We start from the raw sequence: 14388 nt of genomic DNA, 5'->3' as shown, positions 1-14388 counted from the left end.
AACAAGGATTAAAGATGACCGTAGTCACTGGATCAAAAAGGTCAACAACATTAGGTCAAGGGAGAAGGTCAAATTTGACACCTTTTAGCAGACAAACATTTCATTGAAATTCAACCTTTTTCCTTGAGTCAGCTGACCAAAGCTAAGGTCACTGGGTCAAAGGTCAAGGTCAAATTTTGCATATATAAACAAATTAACAATTTGTTATGACATTAAGAAGCCTATAATCCAAGAGACCCAGACCATGATATTTGGCCAGTAGCATGCTGGGATGAAGGGCTACCAAGCATCTTCAAATGAGTGACCTTGACCTACTTTCAAGGTCAGAATGGTTCAAATGTGTTGAAAATTTTAGATGTCTTTTTAAAAAACAAAGAAGTAAAGAGTTATGACATTAGTCAGTTAGCATGCTGGGAGGAATGGCTACAATTTTGTTCAAATAAACAAACCTTCTACATTCATGGTCACAGAGTTGAGATGTGTCAAATTTCAGTTTAAAAGCAAAGCATCTATTGGTACACTCCAGAACCCCTCCAAAATTACTATGATTTTATAACTGTGAAAGCATTGCTGTCAAAAAAGATTTACAGAGTAATATACACCTGAACACTGTCTAATAGAACATAAACCTTATCATCTTACTTTAAATATCTAAACCTATTGTCTGATTTGTATTGTAGTATATGAACTAATATTGACTGGCAGTATATAAGCCTGTGTTATCTGATTTTCAGTGTAATCGGTTGGAACAACTATGTATAAACCTATGTGCAGAAACCATGCAGCATTTCTACAACACCCATGTGTTTAAGAGCACCATGCAGTCTCTTAGAGAGGAAGGTGTACAAGCTGATATAGAGGTCACATACTTTGACAATGAACCAATCCTTGAGCTCCTCTCATCCAAGGTATAGTGAAGGTCAAAGTTGAAACTTCTCCCAATGAATCCCAGTGCTCCTTATCTAATACAGGGTAAATCTTGAACTCCACTTGACCAATAACAGACCTCCTTATCTAATACAGGTTAAATCTTGAACTACTCTTGACCAATAACAGACCTCCTTATCTAATACAGGGTAAATCTTGAACTACTCTTGACCAATAACAGACCTCCTTATCTAATACAAGGTAAATCTTGAACGCCTCTTGACCAATAACAGACCTCCTTATCTAATACAGGGTAAATCTTGAACTACTCTTGACCAATAACATACCTCCTTATCTAATACAGGGTAAATCTTGAATTCCTCTTGACCAATAACAGACCTCCTTTTCTAATACAGGTTAAATCTTGCACTACTCTTGACCAATAACAGACCTCCTTTTCTAATATAAAGCAAATCTTCAAATCCTCTTGACCAACAGCAGAGCATCTTAACTATTAGAGGACAAATATGTTGTAGAGGTGTGGCTAAGTATCGTACTGTATATTGATGTTGTAGAGGAGTGACTAATTATCGTACTGTATATTGATGTTGTAGAGGAGTGACTAAGTATCGTACTGTATGTTGATGTTGTAGAGGAGTGACTAAGTATCGTACTGTTTATTGATGTTGTAGAGGTGTGACTAAGTATCGTACTGTATATTAATGTTGTAGAGGAGTGACTAAGTATCGTACTGTATATTGATGTTGTAGAGGAGTGACTAAGTATCGTACTGTTTATTGATGTTGTAGAGGTGTGACTAAGTATCGTACTGTATATTGATGTTGTAGAGGAGTGACTAAGTATCATACTGTATATTGATGTTGTAGAGGAGTGACTAAGTATCGTACTGTATGTTGATGTTGTAGAGGAGTGACTAAGTATTATACTGTATATTGATGTTGTAGAGGAGTGACTAAGTATCATACTGTATATTGATGTTGTAGAGGAGTGACTAAGTATCGTACTGTATATTGATGTTGTAGAGGTGTGACTAAGTATCGTACTGTATATTGATGTTGTAGAGGAGTGACTAAGTATCGTACTGTATGTTGATGTTGTAGAGGAGTGACTAAGTATTATACTGTATGTTGATGTTGTAGAGGTGTGACTAAGTATTATACTGTATGTTGATGTTGTAGAGGAGTGACTAAGTATTATACTGTATGTTGATGTTGTAGAGGAGTGACTAAGTATCGTACTGTATATTGATGTTGTAGAGGTGTGACTAAGTATCGTACTGTATATTGATGTTGTAGAGGTGTGACTAAGTATCGTACTGTATGTTGATGTTGTAGAGGTGTGACTAAGTATCGTACTGTTTGTTGATGTTGTAGAGGAGTGACTAAGTATTATACTGTTTGTTGATGTTGTAGAGGAGTGACTAAGTATCGTACTGTTTGTTGATGTTGTAGAGGAGTGACTAAGTATCATACTGTATATTGATGTTGTAGAGGTGTGACTAAGTATCGTACTGTATATTGATGTTGTAGAGGAGTGACTAAGTATCGTACTGTATATTGATGTTGTAGAGGTGTGACTAAGTATCGTACTGCATATTGATGTTGTAATGGAGTGACTAAGTATCGTACTGTTTATTGATGTTGTAGAGGAGTGACTAAGTATCGTACTGTATATTGATGTTGTAGAGGAGTGACTAAGTATCGTACTGTATATTGATGTTGTAGAGGAGTGACTAAGTATCGTACTGTATATTGATGTTGTAGAGGAGTGGGTTGCTAAGTATTCTGGAGACAGAGTGTGCCCAGCCACGTACATCACCGGATACCTTTGTTAGCAAGGCCAAAGTCCACCACAGGATCCACAACTAGTGAGTGCATGGGTCCTATACAGTATATCTGCCTTGTGCTATACGGTATATCTACCTGGTCCTATACAGTATATCTACCTGGTCCTATACAGTATATCTACCTGGTCCTATACAGTATATCTACCTGGTCCTATACGGTATATCTACCTGTCCTATACAGTATATCTACCTGGTCCTATACGGTATATCTACCTGGTCCTATACGGTATATCTACCTGGTCCTATACGGTATATCTACCTGGTCCTATGCGGTATATCTACCTGGTCCTATAGTATATCTACCTGGTCCTATACAGTATATCTACCTGGTCCTATACGGTATATCAACCTGGTCCTATACGGTATATCTACCTGGTCCTATACGGTATATCTACCTGGTCCTATACGGTATATCTACCTGGTCCTATACAGTATATCTACCTGGTCCTATACGGTATATCTACCTGGTCCTATACAGTATATCTACCTGATCCTATACGGTATATCTACCTGGTCCTATACGGTATATCTACCTGGTCCTATACAGTATATCTACCTGGTCCTATACAGTATATCTACCTGGTCCTATACAGTATATCTACCTGGTCCTATACAGTATATCTACCTGGTCCTATACTGTATATCTACCTGGTCCTATACTGTATATCTACCTGGTCCTATACAGTATATCTACCTGGTCCTATACAGTATATCTACCTGGTCCTATACAGTATATCTACCTGGTCCTATACGGTGTATCTACCTGGTCCTATACAGTATATCTACCTGGTCCTATACAGTATATCTACCTGGTCCTATACAGTATATCTACCTGGTCCTATACAGTATATCTACCTGGTCCTATACAGTATATCTACCTGGTCCTATACGGTATATCTACCTGGTCCTATACAGTATATCTACCTGGTCCTATACAGTATATCTACCTGGTCCTATACAGTATATCTACCTGGTCCTTTACAGTATATCTACCTGGTCCTATACGGTATATCTACCTGGTCCTATACAGTATATCTACCTGGTCCTATACAGTATATCTACCTGGTCCTATACAGTATATCTACCTGGGACATAGGTTAAATAACTCAGATATAAAGTTATTGCCCTTTGTTTGATATTTTGTGTCTACAGATATCCTCCTACAACTATTTTTTGCAAAAGTTATTCTCTTTTCTTCATTTCATATAGTTATTTTTACAGTACTCGATAGGTATATATTGTTCCGCCCACTGGCACTTCATATTATAAACACTATATGATATTTGATTGGTGTATGTATATTTTTTTCTTATGTAATGGGATGATATTGATATAATCATCTGTATTTACAGTTTTTTTGAACCACTGCCAAAGGCATCATGTGTGTTTGGTATCCGCCATTTTGCTGGCCGCGTAGTGTATGATGCATCAAACTTCCTGACTAACAACCGTGACCAGCTTTCTGATGACGTCATCTCTATCCTCTCCAAACAGAACTGCAACTTTGGTTTTGTGTCACACCTGTTTGCTCGGGAAACAAGGAGCTCAAGTAGTACGTATTTACTTCTATATCTACCTGATATCTGTATCTACCTAACTGCTGTATCTACCTTACTGCTGTATCTACCTTAATTCTATATCTACCTTACATCTGTATTTACCTTACTGCTGTATCTACCTTACGTCTATATCTACCTTACTTCTATATCTACCTTACTTCTATATCTACCTTACGTCTATATCTACCTTACTTCTATATCTACCTTACTTCTATATCTACCTTACTTCTGTATCTACCTTACTTCTATATCTACCTTACTTCTATATCTACCTTACGTCTATATCTACCTTACTTCTGTATCTACCTTACTTCTATATCTACCTTACGTCTATATCTACCTTACTTCTGTATCTACCTTACTTCTATATCTATACCTTACGTCTATATCTACCTTACTTCTGTATCTACCTTACTTCTGTATCTACCTTACTTCTGTATCTACCTTACTTCTATATCTACCTTACGTCTATATCTACCTTACTTCTGTATCTACCTTACTTCTATATCTACCTTACGTCTATATCTACCTTACTTCTGTATCTACCTTACTTCTATATCTACCTTACGTCTATATCTACCTTACTTCTGTATTTACCTTACTTCTGTATCTACCTTACTTCTGTATCTACCTTACTTCTGTATCTACCTTACTTCTATATCTACCTTACGTCTATATCTACCTTACTTCTGTATCTACCTTACTTTATATCTACCTTACTTTATATCTACCTTACATCTGTATCTACCTTACTTCTATATCTACCTTACTTCTATATCTACCTTACCTCTGTATCTACCTTACTTCTATATCTACCTTACTTCTGTATCTACCTTACTTCTATATCTACCTTACTTCTATGTCTACCTTACTTCTATATCTACCTTACTTCTGTATCTACTTGATATCTATATCTACCTTACTTCTATATCTACCTTACTTCTCTATCTACCTTACTTTTGTACATACCTTATTACTTCTGTTAACTTTCCGTTAAGCTCTAACCTTCTGAAATGATCTTGAGATGGTCCTGACCAAGTATTGCTATTATCAGGTTGCTTAGTACGGTAATCCATAACCAACATACAGTATTGCACTAAGGTATAAAACAGGTATTATTTCTGTGTTGACAGGTAGTGGACCCGGACCCAAAGGCATGAAACACAGAATACTGCCGTCATCTTCATCAGGGCGTAGTGGGTACGTCCAGTGATTGTGATAGGGTTTGGTATTGTCATGCTGTCATTCTCGATGTCATAGAGAAAATTTACAGAAACAGCAATAAGTGCAATCATAATGTAACGGAGCACTTCAAATGTGAAAATTACTAAAGTAAGATTACCACTTAAAATATCTACAGTTTACATTAAAGTTAAAGACAAACGGCATGGTTATAGATGTATGTACAGTTGACGGTAATGTTAAAGACAAACGGCATGGTTATAGATGTATGTACAGTTGACGGTAATGTTAAAGATGAATTGTATGGTTATAGATGTATGTACAGTTGACGGTAATGTTAAAGATGAATTGTATGGTTATAGATGTATGTACAGTTGACGGTAATGTTAAAGACAAACGGCATGGTTATAGATGTATGTACAGTTGACGGTAATGTTAAAGATGAATTGTATGGTTATAGATGTATGTACAGTTGACGGTAATGTTAAAGACAAACGGCATGGTTATAGATGTATGTACAGTTGACGGTAATGTTAAAGATGAATTGTATGGTTATAGATGTATGTACAGTTGACGGTAATGTTAAAGACAAACGGCATGGTTATAGATGTATGTACAGTTGACGGTAATGTTAAAGATGAATTGTATGGTTATAGATGTATGTACAGTTGACGGTAATGTTAAAGACAAACGGCATGGTTATAGATGTATGTACAGTTGACGGTAATGTTAAAGATGAATTGTATGGTTATAGATGTATGTACAGTTGACGGTAATGTTAAAGACAAACGGCATGGTTATAGATGTATGTACAGTTGACGGTAATGTTAAAGATGAATTGTATGGTTATAGATGTATGTACAGTTGACGGTAATGTTAAAGATGAATTGTATGGTTATAGATGTATTTACAGTTGACGGTAATGTTAAAGACGAATTGTATGGTTATAGATGTATGTACAGTTGACGGTAATGTTAAAGATGAATTGTATGGTTATAGATGTATGTACAGTTGACGGTAATGTTAAAGATGAATTGTATGGTATTCACATCAACATTTCCAGAAAGTTTCACCTAGCATTTTATTTCAGTACCAGTGTGTCAGTAGGTCACCATCCATTACTTCATTTTCACCAATTCCTCCTCCATCACCAATTCCTCCTCCATTCCTCCTCCATCACCAATTCCTCCTCCATTCCTCCTCCATCACCAATTCATCCTCCATCACCAATTCCTCCTCCATTCATCCTCCATTCCTCCTCCATCACCAATTCCTCCTCCATTCCTCCTCCATTCCTCCTTCATCACCAATTCCTCCTCCATTCCTCCTCCATCACCAATTCCTCCTCCATTCCTCCTCCATCACCAATTCCTCCTCCATTCCTCCTCCATTCCTCCTCCATCACCAATTCCTCCTCCATTCCTCCTCCATCACCAATTCCTCCTCCATCACCAATTCCTCCTCCATTCCTCCTCCATCACCAATTCCTCCTCCATTCCTCCTCCATTCCTCCTCCATCACCAATTCCTCCTCCATTCCTCCTCCATCACCAATTCCTCCTCCATTCCTCCTTCATCACCAATTCCTCCTCCATTCCTCCTCCATCACCAATTTTTTTCTGTATATAAATTTTGAAGATTGTTCTGGCAACATGCAGTGTTTCCAGTATTGATATATAAAAAATGAGTTGTTAGTCCTGTAAACTTTGAATAGATGATCCAGATTGATTTTCAGTATCATGTGTAAGTTATTTTAGAAAACATGTAATAATATTCATGTTAGAGCCATTCTGTTTTAGCCTTTATCTGTTGATATTTTACTATTAATAATTAATATCTTACCTAATTGTGTAGATCAGAAGAGGTCCGAGGAACGCTGTCCAGTGACTTCCAAAGCAAGCTTGACAGCCTGATCAGAACTCTGGTTCACACCAAACCACAGTTCATCCACTGTCTCAAGGTACAAACAGAATACAGTAAAACACGGTTCACACCAAACCACAGTTCATCCACTGTCTCAAGGTACAAACAGAATACAGTAAAACATGGTTCACACCAAACCACAGTTCCTCCACTGTCTCAAGGATACAGTAAAACACGGTTCACACCAAACCACAGTTCATCCACTGTCTCAAGGTACAAACAGAATACAGTAAAACATGGTTCACACCAAACCACAGTTCCTCCACTGTCTCAAGGATACAGTAAAACACGGTTCACACCAAACCACAGTTCATCCACTGTCTCAAGGTACAAACAGAATACAGTAAACCACGGTTCACACCAAACCACAGTTCATCCACTGTCTCAAGGATACAGTAAAACACGGTTCACACCAAACCACAGTTCATCCACTGTCTCAATGTACAAACAGAATACAGTAAAACATGGTTCACACTAAACCACAGTTCATCCACTGTCTCAAGGATACAGTAAACCACGGTTCACACCAAACCACAGTTCATCCACTGTCTCAAGGATACAGTAAAACACGGTTCACACCAAACCACAGTTCATCCACTGTCTCAATGATACAGTAAACCACGGTTCACACCAAACCACAGTTCATCCACTGTCTCAAGGATACAGTAAAACACGGTTCACACCAAACCACAGTTCATCCACTGTCTCAAGGTACAAACAGAATACAGTAAAACACGGTTCACACCAAACCACAGTTCATCCACTGTCTCAAGGATACAGTAAAACACGGTTCACACCAAACCACAGTTCATCCACTGTCTCAAGGATACAGTAAAACACGGTTCACACCAAACCACAGTTCATCCACTGTCTCAAGGATACAGTAAAACACGGTTCACACCAAACCACAGTTCCTCCACTGTCTCAATGATACAGTAAAACATGGTTCACACTAAACCACAGTTCATCCACTGTCTCAAGGATACAGTAAAACACGGTTCACACCAAACCACAGTTCATCCACTGACTCAAGAATACAGTAAAACATGGTTCACACCAAACCACAGTTCATCCACTGTCTCAAGGATACAGTAAAACACGGTTCACACCAAACCACAGTTCCTCCACTGTCTCAAGGATACAGTAAAACACGGTTCACACCAAACCACAGTTCATCCACTGTCTCAAGGTACAAACAGAATACAGTAAAACACGGTTCACACCAAACCACAGTTCCTCCACTGTCTCAAGGTACAAACAGAATACATGTAGCCAGTACTTTGAAAACTCATTCATACAAATTGTGCATGGAATCATCTGTAATGATAGTTGCATAATTTTCTTGGATTTTAACATTACCATCTCATTTTTAAACAACGCTAGTGTTTGTTTAGAAGAATCCATAGTAGATTTGGTGTTATTTCCTATGTTTAGATATTGGATATGGAGATTATTTCACCATTACGTCATCTATGATACTATTATGTGTTCAATCCAATATGGCTGACAGCAAAACATTCGCTTCTAACACTTTTCCTTACTGCAAAAAACTCTTCTAAGAACATTAAAACATTGGAATTGGAGATAGCAATTATTTTCAAACTTTTATGTATTACAAAAAATTAAATCAACATAATACCCTTAACCAACAACATGTCGACAGTCGAGGTAAGAACATACGATAATGGTGTTTTTGAAAGGTACTTTGTGTTTGGTGCAGATTATTAAACAATTAATGGGCAGTGTATTCTTCATCTGATGACATGTGTCACCTAGCAGACTACATGGAGATCAATTTAAGCAATACACAATGGATGTTTTGTGATCTTTGGACAAATCTTTAATGAATTTGAAAACTTGTAGGATTTTTTTTAATCATTGTGTTTTAGTATTATTCTGAGGAGACCCTGTAATAAAGTATAAAGTACATTTCTTTCAAAACTTCACAAGACAGTTTACGTTTTAGCTAAGCCTTACTATGAAAATCATCATTTAACTGCATAGAGATGTAATAATCGGTTTGAATTTGAAAACGAGGCTTGCAAGATTTTTTTGCTTGTTAGCTTAAACATTGAAGATACAGTCTCTATCTGGTTGTTATCCTTTATCACATTGTTAACAATAACTATACCTTCTCAAAGACTTATAAATATCAAATGATTCCTGAACAAAAGGACTCAAGTTTTTATTTTGAAGTGCCATACATGCTTGAGTAGTTATTACAGTTTCAATGGGATATAGGGGCCGCGGTGGCCGAGTGGTTAAGGTGTACCGACACTTTATCACTAGCCCTCCACCACTGGGTTGCGAGTTCGAAACCTACGTGGGGCAGTTGCCAGGTACTGACCGTAGACCGGTGGTTTTTCTCCGGGTACTCCAGCTTCCCTCCACCTCCAAAACCTGGCACGTCCTTAAATGAACCTGGCTGTTAATAGGACGTTAAACAAAAATAAACAAAATTCAATGGGATACATTCCTAATTCAGGCCTTTATTACCAGTTCTAATTTTGGCATTCAGTCATTTTCTATATGTGTCAATGTATCAGTTTTCAGCATAAGTTGAAATAGACCTAACAACCGATGAAACTAGCCTAAATTTATTACATGTCCATAAGGTCACCGAGTCTCGAATGTATAACAACTAATAAAATCTTTCCGAAGAAAAAAACTGACAAATTTAATTTTTATCTTGAAATAACATCCAAGACAGATTAGCTAAGTCCCAGTTTCTTTTAGGATCTTACAGAAACAATGTACATATAATCATATCAAAATGACTCCGAACGTTTCAGATTATTTGCAATTAGTCCCTAAATTTATATCAACTAATTCATCAACTTTAAACTGAAAAGGTTACTGCATTAAACAATAATGTTCATTTACAGTACTTCATTACTTTTATTACTAAAACCAAAACTGTGTAGATTATCTTAGAAATATATAAATCTCAATATTTATGTCTTTAACAACATTTAGATAAAATGTATAATATGAGAAATATTTTTCCAGAGTAATGATCGATGTGAGTTGGATATGTTTGATAAGGATGTCATCCTCCGTCAGTTACGGTCTCTTCAAGTTCTGGACACTGTCCAGCTGATGGCCGGAGGTCAGTTACATCTATGTATACATGTACCTTTATCTAGCAAAATCCTTTGTCAGTAAGCCATCTATGTACCTGTATCTAACAAAATCCTTTGTCATTAAGCCATTTATGTATCTTTATCTAACAAAATCCTTTGTCATTAAGCCATTAATGTATCTGTATCTAACAAAATCCTTTGTCAGTAAGCCATCTATGTATCTGTAGCTAACAAAATCCTTTGCCAGTAAGCCATCTATATACAGCGTACCTGAATTTATCTCCCCAAAATCCTTTGTCAGTAATATTTTAATTGAAGGCTGACTTAACTGTGTGGTGTATACTGTTATACTGGTCAAGTGGAAAAGAAAGTCTTCAGTTACAACTAAGTACTTTTACTATGCACTGAATGTTTCATATTGACTGATGTCCTACACAGCCATTCAATATCTCTAAAAGTGTAATTCAGAATATTGATAAAGAGAGAGGTAATGATGTCAATTGACTGGTTATAAATGTTGTACTTGTGTAGGTATCCCACACAGAATGAGGTACAAGTCCTTCAACAATCGCTACGCCATCTTTGTTCGCCACTGGAACCCTTACCAAACCAGCTCACAACAGGAACACTGCAAGGTACCCCCTCCTCTTGTTGTAATCCCACTATATCTAGTCACAGACGAGTTCAGGTCAAACTTGTAATCCCACTATATCTAGTCACAGACGAGTTCAGGTCAAACTTGTAATCCCACTATATCTAGTCACAGACGAGTTCAGGTCAAACTTGTAATCCCACTATATCTAGTCACAGACGAGTTCAGGTCAAACTTGTAATCCCACTATATCTAGTCACAGATGAGTTCAGGTCAAACTTGTAATCCTACTATATCTAGTCACAGACGAGTTCAGGTCAAACTTGTAATCCCACTATATCTAGTCACAGACGAGTTCAGGTCAAACTTGTAATCCCACTATATCTAGTCACAGACGAGTTCAGGTCAAACTTGTGATGAAAATTTCATTATCATATTTACATTTGACATGTAAAAATCTACTTGGCAGGCAATACTGAACAGTTTCCTCAAGGCCATGGACGATAGCAAGCTCCCCTATGTCAGTACACAGTGGACTCTGGGCAAGAAGCATATCTTCTTCAGGTAGGGCAAAAAAAAAAAACAGTGTTAAATCACAGTCAGGTAGGGCAAAAAAAAACAGTGTTAAATCACAGTCCGGTAGGGCAAAATAAATAGTGTAAAATCACGGTCTGCAAGGGCAAAAAAACAGTGTTAAATCACAGACAGGTAGGGCAAAAACTGTAAAATCATGGTCAGGTAGGGCAAAAAACAGTGTAAAATCACAGTCAGGTAGGGCAAAAACAGTGTATAATCAGGGTCAGGTAGGGCAAAAAACAGTGTTAAATCAGGGTCAGGTAGGGCAAAAAACAGTGTTAAATCACAGTCAGGTAGGGCAAAAAATAGTGTTAAATCACGGTCAGGTAGGGCCAAAAACAGTGTTAAATCACAGTCAGGTAGGGCAAAAAACAGTGTTAAATCACAGTCAGGTAGGGCAAAAAATAGTGTTAAATCACAGTCAGGTAGGGCCAAAAACAGTGTTAAATCACAGTCAGGTAGGGCCAAAAACAGTGTTAAATCACGGTCAGGTAGGGCAAAAAATAGTGTTAAATCACAGTCAGGTAGGGCAAAAAACAGTGTTAAATCACTGTCATGTAGGGCAAAAAGGAGTGTTAAATCACAGTCAGGTAAGGCAAAAAACAGTGTTAAATCACAGTCAGGTAAGACAAAAATCAGTATAAAATCACAGTCCGGTATGGCAAAAAAAACATTGTAAAATCACAGTCAGGTAAGGCAAAAAAAAGTGTTAAATCACAGTCAGGTAGGGCAAAAACAGTGTTAAATCACAGTCAGGTAGGGCAAAAAAAGTGTTAAATCACAGTCAGGCAGGGCAAAAAAAGTGTAAAATCACAGTCAGGCAGGGCAAAAAACAGTGTTAAATCACAGCCAGGTAGGGCAAAAAAACGGTGTTAAATCAGTCAGGTAGGGCAAAAACTGTAAAATCATGGTCAGGTAGGGCAAAAAACAGTGTAAAATCATGGTCAGGTAGGGCAAAAAACAGTGTTAAATCACAGCCAGGTAGAGCAAAAAACAGTGTTAAATCACTGTCAGGTAGGGCAAAAACAGTGTAAAATCATGGTCAGGTAGGGCAAAAAACAGTGTTAAATCACAGCCAGGTAGGGCAAAAAACAGTGTTAAATCACTGTCAGGTAGGGCAAAAACAGTGTAAAATCATGGTCAGGTAGGGCAAAAAACAGTGTTAAATCACTGTCAGGTAAGGCAAAAAACAGTGTTAAATCACTGTCAGGTAGGGCAAAAAACAGTGTTAAATCACAGCCAGGTAGGGCAAAAAACAGTGTTAAATCACTGTCAGGTAGGGCAAAAAAAACAGTGTTAGATCACAGTCAGTAAGGGCAAAAAAAACAGTGTTAAATCACAGTCAGGTAGGGCAAAAAAAACAGTGTTAAATCACTGTCAGGTAGGGCAAAAACAGTGTTAGATCACAGTCAGGTAGGGCAAAAACTGTAAAATCATGGTCAGGTAGGGCGAAAAAACAGTGTAAAATCATGGTCAGATAGGGCGAAAAAATCACGGTCAAGCAATGTTGTGTTTGGTAAAGTTAGTGCATTGGGCAAATAGCAATGTGTCGGGCATATTTACCTTAAGTCAGTATTTAAAAGAAGTGCAAAGGTCAAACAAAAAATAATGCATAAGTGGAGTAGCTGGAAGATATAAAATACTAATAATTGATTATAAGGTTACAACTATACTAAGTCAAATTAGATAATATATAGGTAAAAACAGGTGAAATAATATACTAAGGTAACAACTATACATAGGTGAAATGAAATACTAAGGTTACAACTATACATAGGTAAGATAAAATACTAAGGTTACAGCTATACATAGGTAAAACAAAATACTAAGTCAAATTAGATTAGGTAACAACTATACATAGGTAAAATAAAATAGGATATAAAAATAGAAAGTATAACTAGATTTTATCACAGAACTTGGTTTAGAATATCCTGGTAACTGGGAATGTTCATTTAGGCTGAATGGAACTCAATTTTTTGCAAAGCGTGGTCCAATTCACAATGACATTGTCAACAACACTGGATTATTAAAACATAAACTGTTTTAGTGAAGGGACTCGACAACAGTTGGAGGCCATGAGAGCGGAGAAGTTTGACAAGGCTGCTTCCCTCATACAGGCTTTGTGGAAGGGATATACACAGCGTAAACTGTGGCCAGAGAAACGCAAAAGTCTACAGGCACAACAAGGCAACCCTAAGGCTACTTTCCCAATACAGAGGTGAGATGTCGACAAGTTAGTCTTCTACACAAGGTCTGTTGTCACAATCCAGTGTGTCCAATAGAGTTTGATCCTCCACTACCCAGGGTAACTTGTCATTATCCTCCACTACCCAGGGTAACTTGTCACTATCCTCCACTACCCAGGGTAACTTGTCATTATCCTCCACTACCCAGGGTAACTTGTCACTATCCTCCACTACCCAGGGTAACTTGTCACTATCCTCCACTACCCAGGGTAACTTGTCATTATCCTCCACTACCCAGGGTAACTTGTCACTATCAAGTGTGTCCAGATAGAGTTAATCCTCCACTACCCAGGGTAACTTGTCACTATCCAATGTGTCTAGATAGCATTTAATGTGTGTCCACACAAAGTTTAATCCTCCACTCTCAGGACCTGTATTGATGACAGGCCTATATGGCTTTACCCTGGAGAATGTTATATTTTTACTAATCCATTACCATACAACTGTTTTAGATTTGGGGCAGTATATATATAGGCTGATAATCTGTGTACTTC

General features: G+C 37.5%; 1 protein-coding gene across 4 annotated transcripts in view; it reads left to right on the top strand.

The window, feature by feature from the left end:
- LOC117324115 (unconventional myosin-VIIa-like) overlaps positions 1-14388 on the top strand; it is an 80507-nt gene that overhangs the window by 54358 nt on the left and 11761 nt on the right. For all 4 annotated transcript variants that reach the window (XM_033879782.1, XM_033879796.1, XM_033879804.1 and 1 more), the window contains 9 exons: positions 735-908; positions 2652-2755; positions 4087-4286; positions 5427-5493; positions 7329-7434; positions 10407-10506; positions 11012-11115; positions 11542-11636; positions 13696-13866. In XM_033879782.1, coding sequence (XP_033735673.1) covers positions 735-908; positions 2652-2755; positions 4087-4286; positions 5427-5493; positions 7329-7434; positions 10407-10506; positions 11012-11115; positions 11542-11636; positions 13696-13866 — 1121 coding nt within the window. The remainder of the gene's footprint in view (positions 1-734; positions 909-2651; positions 2756-4086; positions 4287-5426; positions 5494-7328; positions 7435-10406; positions 10507-11011; positions 11116-11541; positions 11637-13695; positions 13867-14388) is intronic.

This window comes from Pecten maximus, chromosome 1, assembly GCF_902652985.1.
Source record: "Pecten maximus chromosome 1, xPecMax1.1, whole genome shotgun sequence".
Lineage (NCBI taxonomy): Eukaryota > Metazoa > Mollusca > Bivalvia > Pectinida > Pectinidae > Pecten > Pecten maximus.
The sequence above is the reverse complement of the archived record's forward strand: the minus strand, read 5'-3'. Positions and strand labels throughout refer to the sequence as shown.